The sequence below is a fragment of the Hypanus sabinus genome, chromosome 3 (assembly GCF_030144855.1).
Source record: "Hypanus sabinus isolate sHypSab1 chromosome 3, sHypSab1.hap1, whole genome shotgun sequence".
In the NCBI taxonomy this organism is placed as follows: domain Eukaryota; kingdom Metazoa; phylum Chordata; class Chondrichthyes; order Myliobatiformes; family Dasyatidae; genus Hypanus; species Hypanus sabinus.
The window spans coordinates 42,114,269-42,138,116 of NC_082708.1; the positions used below are offsets into that span (position 1 = coordinate 42,114,269).

The 23,848-nt window shown below is 37.6% G+C and overlaps 1 protein-coding gene across 7 annotated transcripts in view; it reads right to left on the reverse strand.

Moving 5' to 3' along the window:
• cdk8 (cyclin dependent kinase 8) overlaps window positions 1-23,848 on the reverse strand; it is a 122,717-nt gene that overhangs the window by 50,351 nt on the left and 48,518 nt on the right. The window contains exon 1 of one of the 7 annotated variants that reach the window (XM_059964158.1): window positions 7,702-7,777. The exons of the other annotated variants lie outside the window; for them this stretch is intronic. Within the exon in view, the coding sequence (XP_059820141.1) occupies window positions 7,702-7,713 (12 nt within the window). The 5' untranslated portion in view covers window positions 7,714-7,777. Of the gene's footprint in view, window positions 1-7,701; window positions 7,778-23,848 lie in introns of those variants that run through there. 7 annotated transcript variants of the gene reach the window in all.

Here is a 23,848-nt window from a genome sequence, read left to right on the forward strand (position 1 = left end):
ACTTCACTATTAGCAATCTGTAAAAAGTACCAATAAAATGCAAATGTTCAGCTCTTCCCCACATTTTGGCACTGAATTTCAAAATGTATGGGGCATTCTACCAAAGTACTGCAATTTGAGTGTTAATGACAAAGTACAGAATTAGAAATGTAGAAGAGATGGGCAAGAAAATACAGAAGACTGCTAAAACTAGTTTCCTGTTACATTTCTTATAACTAACCAAGAAAGGAAGCTCATTCATCAGATTAGATGATTCAAACTCAGATCTTAAAAGGTAAGCGAGCTGTAAGCCAGATCACCATGGCAACTACTTTCTTCAATTCAAGCCCAGCTCAGTGCCTTTATTCTTAAGAACACTTAAGCTGCTGTCCATTTTCATTGGTTCAGCCTGGAAAACAGTAGTATAGTATTCCTATTTCATATCTCACCAAGAGCATTAGGGAAAAAATTTAAATGCTGTAGATCAGGTAGTCTGGGCACAAATGAAGTTAGTTTCTTTTTAAATTCTGCTATTACATAGAAGGTAGCGTAGAAGGTTGAGGGGGGACTTGATAGAGGTATTTAAAATTATAAGGGGGATAGATACAGTTGACGTGGATAGGTTTTTTCCATTGAGAGTAGGGGAGATCCAAACAAGAGGACATGAGTTGAGAGTTAGGGGGCAAAAGTTTAAGGGTAACATGAAGGGGAATTTCTTTACTCAGAGTGGTAGCTGTGTGGAATGAGCTTCCAGTAGAAGTGGTTGAGGCAGGTTCGGTATTGTCATTTAAAGTAAAATTGGATAGGTATATGGACAGGAAAGGAATGGAGGGTTATGGGCTGAGTGCGGGTCAGTGGGACGAGGTGAGAGTAAGCGTTTGGCACGGACTAGAAAGGCCAAGATAGCCTTTTGCATTTTGGGTCAAACAAGCATTGGGTCAAATTTTCATAGTAACTCAAATAAATCAAGAAATAATTGTTATCATATTTCACTTTACAGAAAGCATATTTTCAAATGCATGGTCCTGAAATAAACAGTGCTACCAATTCATTTTCTAAGATATATTTTTTATAAGCATCATCACGTGTAGACCATGCCAAGTAGTCCAAGATCAATTCACTTTTCAGAATTACAACCAAATCAAATCAGACTGACAATAGGATAACAAATGGTTAGGAGTATTTCTTGTCTTTCCAAACAGTCCCATGAACTAATAACCATAGTAATTTCATACAACGTAAACAAAAGATTGGCCTTAATGGGTGCTAACACTGAATCACAGATGGTCACAGATTCAAATGTATCTTTAAACAAATTCAGTAAATATAGTTTTGAGTGTTCGATAATATGAATTGACAATTAAACTCTAAAAACTGCAGCTAAACATTTATTTTTCAAACCTGTTTTGCAGGCAAAGACTGGTGCTCCACAAGTTTGTGCCTTCAGCCCCCCCCCCCCCCCACTCTACTCCCTGTAATACCATTTAAAAGTTTGCAGATGACACCATTGTAGTGGGCCATATCTCAAATAATACTCAGCACATCTTGGAAACCAACCTGCCCTCCATAGACTCCATCTATACTTATTGCTGTCTCAGTAAAGAAACAAGCATAATAAAAAGCCCCACAGATCTTGTAGAGGCTTTTCTATTTCGGCAGAAGATGCAAAACTGCAAAAAGATGCACCACATGGCTCACGGACAGCTTCTACCCCACTGTGATAAAACTACTGAAAGGTTCTGTAGTACGATAGGATGGACTCTGAACTCACAGTCTATCTCTTTATGACCATATGCTTTATTGTTTACTTGTGCTGTACTTTCTCTGCAGCTGTTGCACTATTTTGCATTGGTTTTATTTTACCTTGTTCTACCTCGATACACTGTGTGATGATTTGATCTGTATAAACAGTATTCAGGACAAGCTTTCCACTGTCTCAGCATGTGACAATAATAAACTTACTCCAATTCCAAGAAAGAAATAAAACATTGTAAATAGCACACACTGCTTACTGAATAATCTTTATATCTAGGGTAAATTATGCAGCAAAGGAATGGGCCCTTCAGCCCAGCTGGTCCGATTTGCCTGCATTTGGACTATATACTTCTTAACAGTTCCTGTCCATGTACTCAGCTAAATGTCTTTTAAATGTTTTTATTGTACATGCCTGAATTATTTCTCTGGCAACTTATTCCACCCTCTGAGAAAAGCTTTTGCCTCACAGGTCCTTGTTAAATTATTCCCCTCTCACCTTAAGCCTAGTTTTCCACCAAAGTCCTGTACTTCTGCAGCAACTGTGATAGAGTGCAAGATATAAAAATTAAACAAAAGGATTTACCACTTAAATAGATCCCAAAAAGTTTTCAGATATATATATATATATTTCTTCATATAGCCACAATTGTAATATGAGATTTAAACTGAGGCTTAGAAATCAGATCAGCTCAAGGGGTTATCTCGTCGTGGCTATCCCTCGAGGTCGAGGATGATGGTCTTTGTTCTGTTGATCTATTTATGGGCTCTCAGTCCTATTGGTAATTTGAAGCAGCCGCTTAAAATAATTTGCCAGTACTAGATACCCTTGCTAGTGTCCCTAGTATAAATGAATTGCAATAAATGACTATGCCAGCAGAGTTGAAAAAAACAACCTCATAGCAACAAACCTGTATGTAACATTCTCTTACACCTAGTATACAGATAACAAAACATGTTTGTTTTAATATTTTCTCCAAATTGATAGACCATACTCAACACTGACCAGTGGTCTCCCCTACAAGGGTGACACCAAAAGGAAGATTAGATAATCACTTTGCTGAACACAGTCTGCAAATGTGACTGAACTCTCAAGTTAACTTCCACTTTCCTGGTCTCACTCTAAGCTGATGAACCTTATAAATGTATAAATGCGAGTACATCACTGGCAAAGCCAGTATTTTTTATCCATCCCTAATTAACTTTGGGTGAGGCACCATCTTAAACGAATGCATTTGAACTGCAACTATTAAACACTTGGGTGAGGTGTAATATTTTTTTTAATTATCTTGTTTGTTCTGAATTTTTATCAAATTAAAATATTCTAGGCAATTTAATGTTAATAACAAAATATTTTATTTAGTTCATTCCTAAAAGGTTTTAAAGGTCTTTGAATATCAGGGATACTTAAAAGCACTGATAAATCCTGACTACATGACAGATAGTAACACTAAGAATGTGAGGTTGCCATCTTAAGTTTTTTTTTAAAAGAGTTGTTTCATGGTGGGGCTTAATCTGGCCCAATTAAATCACCAATAACGCTGATCATTGCCCTGTCAAAATCCAGCATTTTCAGGGTTAGTTTTCAGACCTTCTCAGCTAGTAATAGGTTCACAGATTTAAATTGGAAAGAACAGGGAACATGGGCAGTAAGAGCCAGACAGTTGGCCTTATGTAGGAAAATCTGGGGTAAAATACTCTGTTTCCTTCTAGAACTGCAACCTGATCTTTTGAGCATTTCATTACAGTTCTTTCAGTAATTACAGGAAAACATCTGAAACATCAGCATAAATTAAATATCTCAACTTATTGGCAATGTTTATTTGAATTATTTTTCATCGCTATATGTCATACTTCAATGCCAAATTAAAAACAAAGTGATTTGCCTCCATTTGGAAATCCTTTAACTTTGTGCTCTCTCAGGCTCTTCATAAAGAAAAGCATTCTACAGCTTTCAAATCCTTCTCACTCTCAGATTACTTCAAATTCCTTTCTAATACTGCTGTAGACAGAGGAAAGAACGATTTTTGTGTGATAAAAATGAAAAATCAAATCTTCAAAGCCAATTATCTCAACTTCATGAGAATAAGCAGATCCCCTTTATCTGCCCAAAATCAATTTTCACACTGAGAATCTGTATCTATCAATGTAACCGCCAAAGTTCTATCTTCATATGAATACTAAATATGTTGTGATCGATATTTGTCAATAACATGCTCCGTAGAAGTAAATACATCCATCATTAAATATATTTACTTCTTGCTTTCAGCATTCAAATAAATTCTGTATGCTACTGCACGTCTGCAAACTTACTAATTCACCCATCTACATTTTCATCCATATCAGTGATACATGTCACAAGCAACACAGGGCCCACAGCATTCATCATTGCGGAACGCTACTGGCCATGAATCTCCAGTCAGAATAAGAGCCTTCAATCACTACTCTGTCTTCTATGGAGAAGCCAGTTCCAAATCCAAACTTGCAGCTCACCCTTAATCCCATGGATCTCTGTAACTCAACCTACCATAACAGACCTTATTGAATGCCTTACTGAAGTTCACATAGATAATTGTCCACCGTCTTACCCTCCCTCACAAGCTCCTTTGTCATCTTGTCAAAAAGCTCAATCAAGTTTGTAAGGCATAAAATATTATGCACAAAGCCATGCTGACTGTTCCTATGCCTTATCAAACATGCATAAATCCTATCACTCAGTATCTCTCAAACAGCTTCCCTATCCCTATATGAGGCTCACTGTCCTATAATTAAGTGGATTATCCCCATTTCCTTTCTTGAACAAAGGCACACCGTTTGCTGCTCTCCAGTTCTCTGGGACATTACCTGCTGCTAGTAAGGACAGAAAGGTCTTTGTTGAAGCCTTAGCAATCTCATTAGATTCTTTCAATATTATTGGATATATGCAGTTAGACCCTGGAAATTTATCCATCTCAATGCTTTACAGAAGATCCAGAACATTCCCTCCTCAATCACAGATGTCACAGCACATCCTTATCCTTGGCAAATACGGACACAAAATACTTACTTATTACTTCTGCCACATCCTGACTTCAAGCACAAATTCACTCCCTTCCTGAGGAATTCTCCTTGATCCTGCTTGTCAAAGACATTTCATGGTCCTTTTAGTCTGTTTAGGCACTTTTATGGAGTCATATAGGACTACAGCACAGAAAGAGGCCCTTTGTATCTAGTCCATACAGAACTGTTATTCTACCTTGTCCCATCGACCCACACAGACCATAGCCCTCTATACCCATCCTATCCATGTACTTAACTGTTTTTCTTTTATATGTTGCAATCGACCCCACATACATCATTACTAATGGCAGCTCGTTCCACACTCGCAACACCCTGAGTGAAGTCCTCTCTCAGATTTCCCTTAAATATCTCCCAGTCTCAATGCCATCCAATTTACTACTTCATCTTGAATACCAAGTGACTGAACCTTCTTAACCTCAGCCTCAATACCCCTGGAGAGCCAAGGTTTCCTCAGCTTGTCAGCTTTGCCTCTTATTCAAGTTCATGTTGAATTGTCATTCGACCATATACATGAATACAGCCAAATGAAACAGGGCTCCTCTGGGGCCAAGGTGCAAACCACAGAACCACAGTAACACAGCACACATCATGTATAGCACATAAAATTATGATAGCAAAAAAAGCAGTTACTAAAATAAAAGAACAGCCTGCAGCAGTTCCTCATATCATGAGGTACAGCCACAGTTGAACACAATCCAGCTTGTCTTGCACCAAGTGAACACTGGAGAGCAGCACCAACTGGAGGGCCCAGTCTCCCACACAACGTGGAATCCAGCGGCACACAGCGAACTGAAGTGCAAACTCTGCACTCTCAATACTTCCTTTTTGAAGATTTCCCACTTTGGTAGTGAGCGTCCTTTTGCAGTGAAATACTTCCCCATTCAACACCTGACAGATCCTTTCTGATGCCATCAAAATTGGCTTAAATTTAGCTTCACCAATGACTATACAAATTCAACACATCATGCCAACTCCTGTGCTCAGTACCCTGATTTAAGAAGGCCTATGTGCCAAGAGCTCCCTTTACAACCTATGATGCGGCTTTCAAAGACTTATGGATCTGTATTCCTTGATCCCTTCGTTTAACTGTTTTACATTGTACTACCTCAATGAATTGTAATGAATTTATCTGTATGAAGTGCATGTGAGTTTTTCCACGTGACAATAATAAACCAATTTTATTTATCGATTTGCCAGTCTTGTCCCTCACACAGCTAGGTTTCCGTAATGGCAACAACACAGTAATTTCATGAACTAATCCAGGCTCTAAGTTGCCCCTCCTTATTCATAATACTTGTGCATTGAAATAAACATATTTCAGCCCATCGGTACCACCACATTTATTAGCCTGGCCCTTAAAGTCCTTCCTTACAGTTTTTTTTTGTCATACTTTCTTGCGTTCAACCCTACCACCTGTTGTCCTGCTGCTGTGGTTCTCACTACCTATCTGTCTATTTAAACCCTAAGTAGCACTATCAAATCTCGCAGCAAGATATTGGCTCTCCTCTAGTTCATGTGCAAATGATCTTGCTAGGACCTGCTTTCGACAAGAGCCCAATAATCCATAAATCTGAAGCACATATTGAACTGCATCAGGTATGTTTTTTTACTGCACCAGCACATGACACGAGTAGTAATCCTGAGATTACAACACTGGAAATCCTGCTTTATAGCTTTCTACCAGGCTCCTTAAAATCCCTCTGAAGGACTTCACCGCTGGTCTTGCCTATATCCTTACAACCTTTATGAACCTCACCCTCCCCTCTCAAAATGTCCAGTGCCTGCTGCAAGACATCCTTGGCCTGGCACCTAGACTCTTGATTGCACCCTTAGAAACTGTACTCCTTACTATCAAGTTACCTTTCACTATCGCTCTGCTCGACCTCATGGTTCCTTCTGCCATGCCCCCCCCAACAATATCCAAAGTGGTACACTGATTTGGACTTGTACCTGTCAAAGGTTTAAGAAAGGAAATATTACATAAAATATATATTGTTTTGTCTGTACTTTAGAGAATTAAGGATGACTGATAGAAGGCTTCAACCTATTAATGAGAACTTGATTGGGTACAGAGAGATAAATTATTTCTGTTGATTAGAGATTCTAGAACCAAAAAATGTAGTCTAAAAATTAGGCTAGTCAAGAGGGAAGTTGGAAATCTTTCCTCATATCGCTTTACATCTGTAACTCACTTGCAGAAACAGCAGTTAATTCTGGGATAACAGTTAATTTTAATCAGAGACTGATTAACTTATTAACAAGTGTATTAAGGAACTTGAAGCAACTATGTATAGATGGAGCTAGGTCATATCAGCCATTATCTCACTGAATGGCAAAACAGACTGTAGAAGCTAAATAAAAAATGAAATGAGTAGATATCTTTGCTAATTCAGCAAAATGTGCAACAATATAATTTTTAATAGATCAGTTCAGGGACAGAGTAATTAACTGAAGTTTTAAAACATCCATAATGCTAATGTCCCTGAGTACGGATACAGATTAGTGATAAATAAAACACAGGGCACAAAGATTATCAAAGTTATGTACAACTTCTCAGACTGATTTCTAAACAGTCACCCAATGTTATACACAATCAAAATAGGATAAAATTACTTCAGGGCACAGAGAATGTTTTTTTTAAATAATTTATTCTCGGCCCACTATCAAATAGTACCATGGGTGTCAAGATTTCCCATGAGCTAGGTTAAAATAATCGGGTGATGATGTGATTAATAGAGGACAAACTTCAACAATACCAATCAATTTATGTCAGTAAATGACAGACATTAAAGGAAGGCTAAATACTTAAAAGTCACAACCAATTTGTATATTATGAATTATATTTGTGATGGGTATAACATGGGCACACAGTATTATAACTTAAGACAGAAAAGAGAAGATAGAATTTACCACTGCACACATATGGATGTTCTTTCATTTGTCCAAGAGCCAGAACTCAGAAGCACCAGACTCAGATTAGTTATGCAGGCTTTTCACTTAAATCCTCATAGCCAGCCTGTAATGGTGAGTTATATAGTTTACTTTTCACACTTATATTGAATAGAAATTTACAAACTATCTTCAAAACTTAACTATTGCTTGGAGATGGAATTGAGGCCAAAAACAATTATTTACTCAGAAACACAGAATATGCATTTTTCTCTTGATGCTGAAAATGTTCTGAGTAAATAATACTCTTAATAAGCACCTTATGGTGTTCAGAATAAACTCATGTTCAATGCCAGCGTATGGAGTAATATGCTGAATAACTCTCAACATAAATCCAATACTTCAAAAATTGTACGCAGTCCTGCATATAGTAAAGGCCATTACTATTTACACTCAAGAGCCATCAAACTCAGGTTTACAATGTTCAAGTTGTTTTTTTAACCCCAAAAGGATTTTTTTTTAAATTGCACAGGAGTTACATTTTAAAAAAATATTTTCTCATCACACCAAGGAATTACTGTATACCAAACATAAAAACATGTCATAGGAGGCAGCCATGTGACTCAATGTGCCAATGCCAGCTGAAAAGATCTGAAGGTTGTATAAAATGTACATACTTTAATAAGAAAATTATTTTGAAAAGGTTTTGCTGATATAACTTTCCCATTATAGGTCTGTTCCCTTGCAAATAATGACACACCAGGTGTTCATTTAGGCATTGCTGAAATGTAGGAGAACCATCATCTGAAGGGTAGTTTTTGGAGACTCATGCTCAGTTTTGCAATGACAAGGAATACATGCTCCGCCAAGAATGAATATATTTTGTAAATTTATTTTAAAAAATTGATTTCTGAAACTTTTGAGCAGGAAGTTCCACAGCATCTCTGTATGAAAGGAACTCTCAACTGATCCTTTTAATTTTTGTTCACTAACCCCTTTTTGTTCAATAATGGAGATTGGCCTTTACTATTCATCATGAGTCATAATGTCATAAAGTACTACAGCACAGAAACAAGCTCTGCAGCCCATCCAGTCCATTCCAACTTTTTATTCTGCCTACAACCTACACCTGCAGCATAGCCCTCCATACTGCTTCCATCCATATACTTATCCAAATTTCTTTTATGTTGCAATTGAACACGCATCCATCACTTCTTCTGGCAACTCGTTCTAAACTCATACCACCCTCAAAGTGAAATAGTTCCCTTTAAAAATTCACCTTTCACTCTTAACCTCGAACCTCTAGTTCCAGTCTCACCCATCTTCAGTGGAAAAAAGCCTATTAGTACTTACCCTCATAATTTTGTATACCTCTATCAAATCACTCCTCATTCTCCTACACAACATGGAAGAAAGTCCTAACTTATTTAAGCTTTCCCTGTAATTCAGGTCCATAAGCTCTGGCAACATCCTTGGAAATTTTCTCTGCATTCTTCCAATCTTATTGATATCTTTCCTGTAGACAGGTGACCAAAACTGTACAAAATACTCCAAATTTGGCCTCACCAATATCTTATACAACTTCATCATAACCTTCCAACTCCTGTACTCAGTACTTTGATTTATGAAGGCCAATGTGCCAAAAGCTTTCTTTACAATCCCATCCAAATCATGAATATAAATGACAAACAATGGACTCAGCACCAATCCCTGTGGCATACCACTAGTTACACTCCTTCAGTCAGAGAGGCAATCATCTACTATAACTCTCTGGCCTCTCCCACTAAGCTGATATTGTATATAATTTACTGCTTCATCCTGAATGCCAAACGACTGAACCTCTGGACCAGCCTTCCATATGCAACTTTGTCAAAAGCCTTCTAACGTCCAAGAAGACAACATCAACTACTTTTCATTCATCAACTTTCCTGGTGACTTTCTCAAAAAACTCAGATTGGTTAGGTATAACCTACCATGCACAAAGCCACACTGATTATCCCAAATCAGGTCCTGCCTATCCAAATACTTAGACTACGTCCCTTATAATACCTTGTAATAATTTACCTACTACTGTCTTCAGGCTCACCAGTCTACAATTTACTAGCTTATTCTTTCTTGAACAAAGGAAGAACTTTAGCTATTCCCCATTCCTCTGAAACCTCACCTGCAGCCTCTACTGAGGCACCTGCAATTTCTACACTAGCTTTCCACAAGGTCTGAGAGGACATTTGTCAGGTCCAGGGGACTAATCCACGCTAATCTCGTCAGCAAGCACCTCCTCTCTGTAATCCAAATATGGTCCATAATCTGATAATAGCACCTGGGAGACAACATATCATCTGGGAATCTTTTTCTTTAAACCTTAAAACTTTCCATCTGTTCCCCTAACTAGGAATGCCATATCACTACTGTTTGTCTCTTCTCTCCCCACACCACCCACCCTTCTCTTGAGTTGAAGAGCCAGACTCAGTGCTAGAGACTTGACTACTGTGGCTTTCCTTTGCTAGGTGATCTGCCCCAACAGTATCTGAAACAATATAATTGTTATTAAGGAAAATTATCACTAAAGGTTGCCTATCCCCTTTTCCTCTCTTGATAGTCACCCAATTACCCATTTCGTACATCTACATCTGAATCTCCAGTTAAGCAATCCCTCTAAATTTGGCCAATGTTTAGACTACTCATCATTTTACAAACATTCCACATCCACTATAACTAGTCCTTTCAATATTCAATAGGTTTCAATTAAATCCTCACCCCACCCCTCCCCTGTATTCCTGAACTCTAGCAAGTATAGACTCTGAGCCATTAAAAGCTCCTCATATGTTAAATATTTCATTCCCGGGATTCTTGTGATCCTCCTCTGGTGCCTCTCCAATGCCAGCAAATACTTTCTTATATCAAGGGTCCAAAAATGCTCACGATACTGCAAATATGGTCTGGCTAATGCCTTAACAGCATTACATCCTTGTTTTATACTCTGGTCCTCTCAGAATGAATGCTAACATTGCACTTGCCTTCCTTACTGATTTGGATGTGAATGCATAAGGATTGATCGGCAAGTTTGCAAATAACACAATATTAGGTGGTGTTGATAGTGAAAGTTATCCTCTTGTAATTTATGATCTTTATTAGTTAAGGAAGTGGGCCCAGTTGATTGTGAGATGATGCATTTCGGAAAGTGAAAAAAGCCTAATATTTATACCATGAACCATAGACACTAGGGAGTGTAATGTTGCAGTGGGACCTTGGTGTACAAGTGTATTGTTCACTCAAAGTGATGTCACAGGTGGACAGGGTGTCAAAAAAATGTTTAGTATGCTGGTCTTTATTAGTCATGGTATTGATTATAGGAGTTGGGACATTATGGTGCAAATGTGCAAGTTGTTGGTGAGGCCACACTTAAAGAGTACCATGTAGTTTTGGTCATCGTGCGATAAGAAAGATGTGATAATTGGAACGAGTACAAAAAAAGATTTACAAGAATGTTACCAGAGAGCCTATGTTATAGGGGAGGTTCACCAGGCAAGATCTTTATTGACTAGAACATGGGAGAATTTCTATATAGAAATAATGAAAATCATGAAAGGCATTGATAAAGTAGACAGTAACAGCTTTTTTCACAACATAAGGGAAACTAAAACTAAAGGGTGTAAGTTTAGAATGAGAGGGAAAAGTTTTAAAAGGAATCTGAGGAGTGGTTAGTTCAACACTGTTACAGCTCGGGGCACTATCTGCAGGAGTTTGTACGTTCTTCCCATGACAGCATGGAATTCCTCCAGGTGCTCCAGTTTCATCCCTCAGTTCAAAAATGTATTAGTTAGTAGGTTAATAGGTCATTGTAAGTTGTCCTGTGATTAAGCTGATGTTAAATACAATGGTGCTAAAAAGTTTGTAAACCCTGTAAAATTTTCTCCATTTCTGCATAAATATGACCTAAAATGTGATCAGATCTTCACACAAGCCCTAAAACTAGATAAAGGAAACAGAATTAAATAAATAACACAAAAACATTATACGTTCATTTATTTATTGAGAAAAATGACCCAATATTACTTGTATTTGTTGGAAAAAGTATGTGCACCTTTGCTTTCAGTAACTGGTGTGACCCATTTGTACAGCAATAACTTTAATCAAAGTTTTCTGGTAACTGTTGATCAGTCCTGTACATCAGCTTGGAAGAATTTTAGGCCATTCCTCCTTACAAAACTGCTTCAATTTTGGGATGTTGGTGAGCTTCCTTGCATGAACTGCTTGCTTCCACAACATTTCTACAGGATTAATGTCAGGACTTTGACTCAGCCAAAACAGGCATTTTTCTCTTTTTAAACCATTCTGTTAATTTACTTGTCATTCAGATCACTGTCTTGTTGCATTATCCGACTTCTATTAAGCTTTAGGTGATGGACTACTACCCTGACATTCTCCTGAAAAATATCCTGATATAATTTTGAATTCATTGTTCCATCAATGATTGCAAGCTGTCCAGGCCCTAAGGCAACAAAACAGCTCCAAACCATGGTGCTCCTTCCACTATGCTTCACAGTTGGGATGCGCTTTCGATGTTGGTGTGGAGTGCCGTTTTTCTTCCATTCATAGTGATATGCGGTTCTGCCAAAAAGTTCAACTTTTGTCTCATCTGTTTTTGATTGAGATCTTTCTTTAGAAGAGCAGGCTGTCAGTAACCTGGTTTTGTGTGTCTTTTTTATAGTCAGGGCACCTCTACAACCCACACCTCCAATCTCATTTCATTGATTGGAACACATGACTCCATATAGCTTTCACACAAGGCATTACGCCAGTGGTTCACATATTTTTTCCAACAAATACATGTGATATTGGTTCATTTTTCTCAATAAGTAAATTAACAGTTTAATGTTTTTGTGTTATTTATTTAAGTGAGTTCTCTACCTAATTTTAGGATTCATGTGAAGATCTAATCATATTTTAGGTCATATTAAAAATAAAAAACTTTTTCATACAGAGGGTTGTTACCAGAATAAGTGGTTGAAGCTGTATAACAGTACAATTTAAGAAGTTCTTGGATAAGTACATGGAGGGGCAGGGCTTAAAGGGATATGGACTGAATTCAGAAAACTGATTTGCTGGCCCCATGATGGGCACCACAGTTGGCATGAGCTGGTGGGGCCAAAGGGCTTGTATCCATGCTATATTGCACTATGACTGATTAAAAAAAAGCTATTCCACATGCTTTCTTAACCACTTTAATTAATTCTATTTACCTCTTTTGGGGATCAACTGACAGATTCCCTATATTCCTCAACATTTCTTACTATCCCAATATTTATTGTTCCCTTGAGGATGAGAATGAGGAATTGAGAAGCTATGTAAATCAGTGAACCTTAAATCTGATAAATCCCAAAGTATTTCCCAGAATTTTGGGAGGGATGGTGTCAGAAATAATGGATGATCTGAGCATCATCTCTCCAGTTCTATTGGTTCTGGAACTGTTCCTGTAAAGTGAAAAGTAGCAAAGGTGTGGCTGAGAATATAGAGAAGGAGATACAAGTCCGTAGATGAGAACATAGCAGATGAAATATAATGTGGAAAAATGACAGATTTATCTGCTTTGGTGAACATGATAAAAAATGTAGAGCACTTTTTAAAATGTTAAGTGATTGAGTGTAGTAATATTCAAAGGAACTTAGTTGTGTTTGTACATAAGCTGTTGAAGGACAACACAGAGACAGATGAAGCAAATGGGTGTATTTTCCTTTATTATGAGAGGATTTAAATGCAGGACTACACAAGTCTTACCCAAAAGAACAACAGCCATAGAGGGAATATAGTGAAGACTTACGGTTCAAAGAATACTATAGTAGGTTTGTTATACAAGAAGATACTGAATAAACTGGGGTAATATTCTCTGGAGTTTAGTAAAATGAGGGATAATTACATCAAAATATAAAATTTCATTAAGCCATTCACAGGTTGGCCAGCATTACTTCAGAAAAGGGATAGGCTATTAGGGATTGAGGTATGAACATTATTACTCAGAAGCTGGTGAACCTCTGGTATTTGTAATTCTAGATGTGTGGTGGTGGTGATCCATTGTGTTATTTCTAAACACAGATTGGTGACACCATAAACTGCACAGAACCTGGCTCTGAGGCTGACAGAAATCCTATACAAATAGCTTTCCAGTCACCAAACACATAATGATCATTACCCTCCATTCGAATTCTTGGGACATTTACTTTTTGATCAGTTCATCTTATGGAACATTGTTAAGTGTCATCAACATTTTCGAATGAAGTTAATGAATATTCAGATATCAAATCTGGTTAATAAATGGTAAGAGCAGTTGTTCTGGCAAATTACCACTTGGATTTCTCCTCCTGAACATCAGTAATGATTTTGATATCTCATGAATGTTTGAGGAAAGATCGCACAGCACTCTTCTGTATAACCCAACTAAATTACATGTAGGATTTGCTCCTTGGAAGCAATAATGTGATCAAACTTGCACCTCGAGTCATCAAAAAATTTTCGGCTTTCTATCTTCATTGACATCTTTCAGTTTCCCTCACAAATAAACTTTCCTCATTATGGAGAACTTAAAATCAGGTAAATTTGCTGCTTTTAAAAGAAATTTGACAGGCATTCACTTACATTATCCTGCTCCAACCAGTCATTTAAAAGAAAAATTAATTGAAGCATGTATACTTCGCAAACCAAGGAAAATCAATTTTGATTAAGAAAATTAACTATGCTCCTTCAGATGCTAGTTATCCATTTAAACTTCATGAAATCATTGAAAACACAATGGAAATTTTAGTCCTTCCAATAGCCAGGATTATAGACGTGACCTATGACAGTTCTGAAATATTTTTTTTGATAAATAACACTCCTGTGATTTTGTTTCAATTCAACAAAATAGCTAATACATGCATTCTCTGGCAGACAAAGAAAAAGTGCAATAAAAATGAAATTCATCTTATAAATAAAGCAATTTCTCAGAGAAGCAGGTCAAAGGAAAACTAGGAAAGACAAGGTGATTTCAAAAATATGCAAAGCCTATTGAGACAGTGGAGCTAACTACTTAATTTGGCCAAATAATTGAAATTTAAATTTACTTTGCAGCATTTTAAGAAATGTGTATTTTGCACAACACTTCAAAGTTTTGGGATATACAAAAACTCCTAAAAGCTGCTAATTTACTTTTGAAAAAGTTCAGTGTCACATTCTGCAAAACATTACATCCAAATGTGGATAGTGAAATTCACAAAAAGCAACAAGATAAACAAAAAGACATACATTTTAATGAGTTCAGCAGGAAATGTTTTTGTTCTTCAAAAGACACCACAGTATCATTATATTCAACTGCAATTATAACTGGTGTTTATATCTAATTAGGTGAAATGCATAGATGTTTGATTTATCACAGTCTTGTGCAGATATGCACAGGTACAGTAATTAAATTTATTCAAGTTAAGCAGAGTTAGAGAGCCAGTGGAAAGAAAGTGTGTATCTAAAGTGGCCACTTTATTAGGTACACCTGTTCATTAATGCAATTACCTAATTAGCCAATCGACTCAGCAGCAACAGTGCATCAAAGCTCACAGACATGGTCAAGAGGTTCAGTTGTTATTCAGACCAAACATCAAAATGAAGAAATGTTATTTAAGTGACTTTGACCATGGAATGATTATTGGTGCCAAACAGGATGGTTTGAGTGTCTCAGAACCTGCCAATCTCTAAGGATTTCATGTACAACAGTCTCAAGGGATTACAAAGAATGATGTGGGCAAAAAAAAACTCCTGTGAATGCAGATCTGTGGGTGAAAATGCCTCCTTAATGAGAGAGGTGGGAGAATTGACAGACTGCTTCAAACTGACAGGAATGACACAGTAACTCAAATAATCACGCATTATAACAGCGGTAGCAGAAGACCACACCGGGTACCATTCCTGTAACTAATAAAGTGGCCACTGCATATATATGATCAAGTCCTTGACTTACAATTATGCATCCAATTCCAAACCATGGTCACAAAGTTTGCACTGAATTTTCATAACAGCAATAGTTATTTCAATCACAGTTTCTTTTCCCAAAGCTCTCTATTTCACCACACATCTTCCATCCTTTATCTAATACTACCTTGGAAGACAAAATTTAACCTTGTTACAGCACTCTTTCAGATTGTGAATTACCGATCACAACTATTCACACTTATCATTGGTTAATTGGTAGTCACCTTCAACCTATACCCCTTACTGCTGATCTTTTCATCAAATGAAATAACCTTCATCCATTTTACCTGCACACTTTGAACCAATCTAACAAATTACCATTCACAAGGATAGACCGGACAAGCTACATGCAAAGTCTTTCCTTCTGCATAGCTGACCTTTGTGTACCTTCCCAAAGATATTTAAATATTTCTTGAAGCATATGAACTTTGATTTTTCGCACTATTTTCTGTGCTAAAATAGGACAATTTACTTAGCATATGACTTGAACATTTTCATTTATTTAAATACAAGCAGAGATCTAAGGAAAGATGATATAGCAACAATTTTGGTCTACCCATAAACACACATGGTCATCTACACTATAATGTGAACAAGACAGTTTTCCCACAATGATGAAACAGTACTTTAATACGCCCTTGCTCCATTACAGATCTTCAAAGGCAGGGTTAAATCAACCTTACCTAACATTTTGGTATCTTCACTTAATTTGCAATTAATCATCGTAAGTTTCTGATAGAATATTAAGGGCCAAAATGATTAAGTGTGCAATTTTAGTAAAGTCAGGCTTAAATCTAAGCTCACTCAATCAAATGCAAAAGCCTCCAAATGCCAGAACATTGTGTAGCACTAATATTGATATACAACAGTGTTTACCAAAGGACAGCCAAACACGAAATCTCAAATCTATAATTCTATGAAGAAATAAAAGGCCGATGGATGTTTTGTGTAAGTAATTTTAAAACACTGGTACAGTGCTACTTAAAATATTATTAAAAGAAAGATGTATGCATGAAAGTTGGAATGTTATATAATGATTTTCCTCAAGCAGCATCACAAGCATTTTATGAACATTTTTAATGAAGTAATAACAGGGAAAATTACTTCCATTTGTCATGGCCATGTGAACATACATAAATGATCATGATTAAAAGAAATATTTAAGAGCAAATACTTTTTAATTATGTGCCCAGTCCTGGTGAAACATCTTCTGGAACAAGAGGTGGAAGAGGTGGTTTAAAAGCATTTAAATACTAATTAAAAAATAGGATATAGGTTAAAATCAAGGACAGACTTCACTGTTAGATTCTATGATTCAAACTCCCTCAAACGTTGTTAGAGATTACCAATTCTGTTCAACGTTTTTATTAACTCTCCTTTACTAATACGGTATAGTTTCACAATTAAAGTCATAAAATGAAAATATTGGAAACAGACATTTTCTCTTGCACCTACAAAACCAATAGCTAGTTTGGCTACGTATATATAATTTTTAAAAAAAATTGTATTACCAATGATATCCTCTTTTCGGCAGTCCTTCTCTTTGGACAAGCAGCAGGAAAACAAAAGCCTTGCTCAAGGCATGTTTGAAAATTGACACTGCTGATAATGCAGCCCTCCTTGTGTACTTTACTGTCAGCAGAGTTTATACATTCATGTTGTAAAATAAGGTTTGTACAAACCAACAGGATGACATCTACAGATGTATTTGATTTCATGGTCCATGTGATGAGGTGACATCTTGGGTAAACTATTGGCTGCAAAAAAATTCTGGTAGTCAAAACAGGATGGTGAATACTTGAAAAAGAGATAAAACACTATTGTGTTCTTGAAAAAGGAACTTGACTACTTGACCTTGATTTTCTTCCTGACCACCTGTGAGCCAAAAACAACACTCTTCTTGTGGGCATATCACAAAGTAAGTGAAATATTTCTTAACTGGTACATGATTGAAATTTTTAAAACTGATTATTTCATTTCAAAGTGAAAGCATCTAACACAATACAACTTAAAAAAACATGTGCTTTGGGAATCTGAAGAAATCTACACTCAATTACCATCAGCATATAACCTGTAGCACCAGAGGTTCCAACACACTAGACTAGACCAATGCTATACTATGATAAGGAATGCCAACTGTTCCATGCTAGACTGCATTTTAGGAAAACTGATCACTTGGCTGTCCATCTCCTAACTGCATACAGGCAGAGACTAAAGAACAAGGCTCCAAAGATAAGAACAACAAAGAGGTGGTCGTGAAAGGCAAAGGTGTAACTACGAGATTGCCTTGAGTCAGTAAACTGGGCATGTTCAATGACTTGTGAATGGATCTGAATGAATACACAATAGCTGTCACAGACTTTATAAAGACAGTCACAGACAACTGTGTCCCCACAAAATCAGTCTTCCCCAACCAGGAGATCTGCAATCTGCTACGGGCCAGATCAGAGTCATTCAGATCTAGCAACCAAGTAAGATACAAGAGATCCAGGTATGATCTCCAGAAAGCCATCTCACAGGCAAAGTGGCATTTCCTGACTAAATTTCAACCACTGAAGGACGCTTGACAGCTGTGGCAGGGCTTGAAGGTATTACCCGTTAGAAAGCAAAATCGTGTCAACAAGGCTTCACGTCCTGATGAGCTCAGTGCCTTCTATGCTCATTTTGATCGTCAAAACATAGAGGAAGCTTCACAAACTTCCACAGCCCCCAATGACCCTATGATTTCAGTCTCTGAAGTTGATATGAGAGCATCCTTCAGGACGGTGAACGCATAGAAAACACACAGCCCACACAAGGTAACTGGCCGAGCACTAAAGACCTGTGCTGATTAACTGGCTGGAGTAAACACCAATATCTTTAACCTCTCACTTTGGCAGTCTGAGGTACCCACCTGCTTCAAACTGGCTTTAATCACACTGGTGCCAAAGAAGAATGTGGTAAAGTGCCTCAATGACAATTGTCCTGAAGCACTTACATCCACAGTAATTAAGTATTTTGAGAGGTTGGTGATGAAACACATCAACTTTTTCCTGAGATGTGACTTGGAAACTCTCCCACTGGCACAAAAAGTCAACAGCAGATACCATTTCATTGGCTCTTCACTCAACCCAGGAATATCTGGACACCAAAGCTCACATCAGGATGCTCTTTATCAACTACAGCTTTGCGTTCAACACTATCACCCCTCAAAACTAATCAATAAGCTTCAAGACCTTGGCTTCAATAGCAACTTGTACAACTGGATCCTCGATTTCCTCACTTCCAATTGGCAACAACATCTCCACCAGCACAGGAGCTTCACAAGGCTGCTCTGCTGACTTTACACTTTTGACTGTGGCTAGGCATGGCTCCAATGCCATATTTAACTTTGCTGACGACACCACTGTCGTTGGCCAACTCAAAGTTGGTGACAAATCAGCAGAAAGGAGGGAGACTGAAAATCTGGCTGAGTGGTGCCACAACACCCTCTCACTCAATAACACCAGAACTAAGAAGCATATTATTGACTTGAGGAGAAGAAAACCAAAGGTCCATGAGCAAGTCCTCACTGGGGTATCAGAAATGGAAGGTTCAGCAACTTCAAATACCTCAGAGCAATCATTTCAGAGGATTTGTCCTGGGACCAGCACGCAAGTGCAATTACGAAGAAAGCCTGGCAGTGCCTCTACTTCCCTAGAAGTCTGCAAAGATTCGGCAAACATCTATAGATGTGTAGTGGAGAGTGTATTGACTGGCTGCATCACAGCCTGGTATGGAAACACCAATGCCCTTGAATGGCAAATCTTAAAATGTAGTCGATACAGCCCAGTCCTTCATGGGTAAAACCCTCCCCACCACTTAGCACATATACATGGAATTCTGTTGCAGGAAAGCAGTATCCATCATCAGGGACCCCCACACCCACATGATGTTCTCTTCTCACTGCTGCCATCAGGAAGATGATACAGGAGCGTCAGGACTCATGCTACCAGGTTCAGGAACAGTTATTAACCCTCAACCATCAGTTTCTTGAACCAGAGGGAGAACTTCATTCGACTTCGCTTGTTGCATCATTAAACTGTTCTCACAACACATGGACTCACTTTCAGGGACTTTTCATCTCATGTTCTGGATAGTCATTGCATATTTATTTTATATTATTTTCTCTATTGTATTTGCACACATTGTTTGTTTGTCTGCCCTTTTGGGTGCAGCCTTTCAAATTGTATTATGGTTCTCGGATTTACTGAGTATGCCCGCAAGAAAATTAATTTCAGGGTTGTTGATGGTATCATATATGTACTTTGTTAATAAATTTTCTTTAAACTTTGTGATGTGTGATAAACTGATAAGAAATATAGCTGGGAGAGTGGAGGATCAAGTAAAAATAACCGATTCAGTTTATGAAATAAGCCAGACACTGTGGATTTCAGTCTATCCTTCATGTCAAATGCAGTCTACAATGTGAAACAAGTGTTTTCAAAGACAACATGGTTAACTCAAACAAATAAGCAGGTAGCAACAGGTCACTAGCTTTTGCTACTGAAGTTTTAAATTTCTTTTCATTAAATAATCAAATAATTTTAACAGTCTAAATTAGGATTTTTCCTCAATAATGGTAAAATATTTCAAAATTTTCAGAGTAACCCATTCAGTCAACTCCACGCAGTTAATTAAACAAGTAGACTTCCTTCACAGAGGAAGCCCATTTTAATTCAGCAAACGTTCAAATACAATATTTTCACTAATGCCAAATTCTTTCAGGTATATTATTTGCATGCATACATCTACCAATGTCTTTCAAAGATTGTTTTGGCCAAATAATAATAATAAAGATAACTTGGAAGGACAAAGAAACACTGATGTGTAGTGATGATCAGTAATTTCTAATAGCAAACCTGTGTGTGGAACCTTGAAGAACTTCTAAGCTAAGGACTATATTCATAAAAGCAAAGCAGAATGGTGCCCATTCAAAGTTTGAATTAGTAAAGAAATGCATAGAACATGTGCTGAAATAATAAGGAAAACATACAATTATGTCCTTTCGTCAATTTAACCTTTATGATATTCATTCAAGTGGATATAGTTTATTAAAATGCACATTTTTATTCATGCAGCAACAATAGCAGGATGTCATCTTTAATAAATGCTACTGAAAAACTGTTTTTCAATTTAAAATTCACTCAGTTGGCACTGTTATGTATTAAACTCTGCCAAAATCAATTCAGGAGATTTCACATTTTATGAGCATTTATAAAATGTCACCCTTAAGTCAGGGTACAGCACAGAAACAGGCCCTTCGGACGATCTAGTCCTCGCCAAAATCATTTAATCTGCCTACTCACATCCACCTGCTCTGGGACCACAGCCCTCTGTACCCCTACTATCTATGTACCTATCCAAACTACTCTAAACCATTGAAATTGAACGCACATGCACCACTTGCGCTGGTAGCTCATTCCACACTCTCATGATCTTCTGAATGAAGAAGTTCCCCTCATATTCCTGTTAAACCACCTTTCACCCTTAACCCATGACCTCTGGTTGTAGTTCTACCCAACAACAGTGCGAAAAGCCTGCTTGTATTTACTCCATCTATACCCCTCAACTTTGTATACCTCCATCATATCTCCTCTCAATCTTCTACATTCTAAAGAATACAGTCCTAATCTATTCAATCTTTCTTTATAATTCAGGTTATCCTTATAATTCAGCAACATCCTTGTGAATTTTTTCTGTACTTTCAACTTTGTTTAGGCCTTACCAGCACCTTATACAACTTCAACAAAGCATTCCACTTCCTGTACTCAATACTTTTGATTCATGAAAGCTAAGGTGCCAAAAGCTTTCTTTATAACCCTATATACCTGTGACGCCACTTTCAACAAATTATGAGTCTGTATTCCCAGATCACTGGTCTACCACACTCCTCAGTGCCCTATCATTTACTGTACAACACCTCCCCACCCAAGTTGGTCCTACAAAACTTCATACTTGTCTGCATTAAATTCCATTGGCCAGTTTTCAGATCATTTTTCCAGCTAATGCAGATCCCTCTGCAAGTCATGATAACCTTCTTCACTGTCCACTACACCCCACAAAATGTAGTGCCATTCGCAAATCTACTGATCCAGTTTACCACATTATCATCCAGATCATTTATATAGATAACAAACAACAAAGGACGCAGCACCGATCCCTGTGGCACATCGCTAGTCACAGGCCTCCTGTCAGAGAGACATTCATCGCCTACCACTCTCTGGCTTCTTCCGTGAAGCCAAAGTCCAATCCTATTTATTATCTCATCCTGAATACCGACAACTGAATGTTCTTGACCAGCCTCCCACATGGGAACTTCTCAAATGCCTTGCTGAAGTCCATGTAGACAACATCCACTTCCTTACCTTCATCCACTTTCCTGGTGACTTTGAAAAACTCTAAGATTAGTTAGACATGATCTCCCGCACATGAAGCCATGCTGACCATCCTTAATCAGTCCATGTCTATCCAGGTACTTATATACCCGGTCTCTTAGAATAATAACTTTCCCACAAATGATATCAGACTTACTGGCCTATAATTTCAAGGTTTATGTTTAAAGCCTTTTTTAAACAACAGAACAACATTGGCCATCCTCCATTTGCTAAGGATGTTTTAAATATCTCTGCTAGGGCCCTGGCAGCTTCTGCACTTGCTCTCGTAGGGTCCAAGGGAACACCTTCTCAGGCCCTGGGGATTTAATCCACCCTGATTTACCTCGGGGTAGCAAACAACTCCTTCTCTGTAAACTGTACAGGGCCCATGAAGTTGATGCTGCTTTGCCTCACTTCTATAGACTCTATATCCATCCCCTGAGTAAATACAGATAAAGAATTTCAGATCTCCCCCACCTGTTTGGCTCCACACATGGATTACCATTCTGGTCTTCCAGAGGACAAATTTTGTCCCTTGCAATCCTTTTGCTCTTAACGTAACTGCAGAATATCTCAGGATTCTCCTTCATCTTATCTGCTAGTGCAACTTCATGTCTTCTTTTAGCCCTGATTTCTATGTGTTTTCTTGCATTTCTTGTGTTCCATGAGGATCTTATTTGTTCCTAGTTGCCTGTACCTGCTGTGTATTCCTTTCTTTCATTATCAGGGCCTCAATATTTCTTGAAAACCTGTTGTCATTACCTTTTAGTCTGACAAACATAAATGAGATTTGTACTCTTAAAATTTCACTTTTAAAAGCCTCCTACTTACCAAGTACACCTCTGCCAGAAAAAAACCTGTCCCAATCCACACCTGTCAGATCATTTCTGACTACATCAAAATTAGCCTTCCTCCAATTTGGAATCTCAACCCACAGAACAGACCTATATTTTTGAACATTTACTTTGAAGCTAATGGCATTGTGGTCACTAGATGCAAAGTGTTCCCCTACACAAATTTCTAACACCTGCCCTGTCTCATCTAACAGCAGATCCAGTAACGCACACTCTCTCATTGGAACCTCTATACACTGATGAAGGAAACTTTCCTGAACACATTTGACAAACTCTATCCCATCTAATTCTTTTACAGCATAGGATTCCCAGTCAATCTGTGGAAAGTTTAAAATCACCTTCTATAAAAACCTTATGTTTTTTGCAAGAGTCTGCGATCTCTTTACAAATGTATTGCTCTAGATCCCTAGGACTGTTGGGTGGTCTGTAATATAGCCCCATTAACACTGTTATACCTTCTTGAAGCGTCACCTAAATTAGAAGAAAGTTATACATTCAACCAAAAATAAAAGGCAAGATAATGAAATAGGTCCACATGGTCAAATTCATAACCAGCATTTCAATTTATACACAAATGAACAGAATGGAACAAAATATAAATCATTCCACTATAAGTAAAAATTCCTTACTCTTCTAAATTCAGATTGTAAACAAACAGGTTAATCAACATATTTTGACAGTTGGCTATCACGTACACATTTGTAATTTATGATATTTTTCTGGAAAACTGATAATTCAAACAATTTTTCAGGTTTAGGAATTTCTTTCACAATTCACCCCATTCGGTCCTTCCCAATCTCAGTCTACGCTAGAAGAATATTCCTCAAGGAATTAAAGCTTTGTGATGCTTTATACTTTACAGTATAACACAACACCACAAATTAGCACAATATTCCAAATGACTGTTTTACATACACAAAAAAA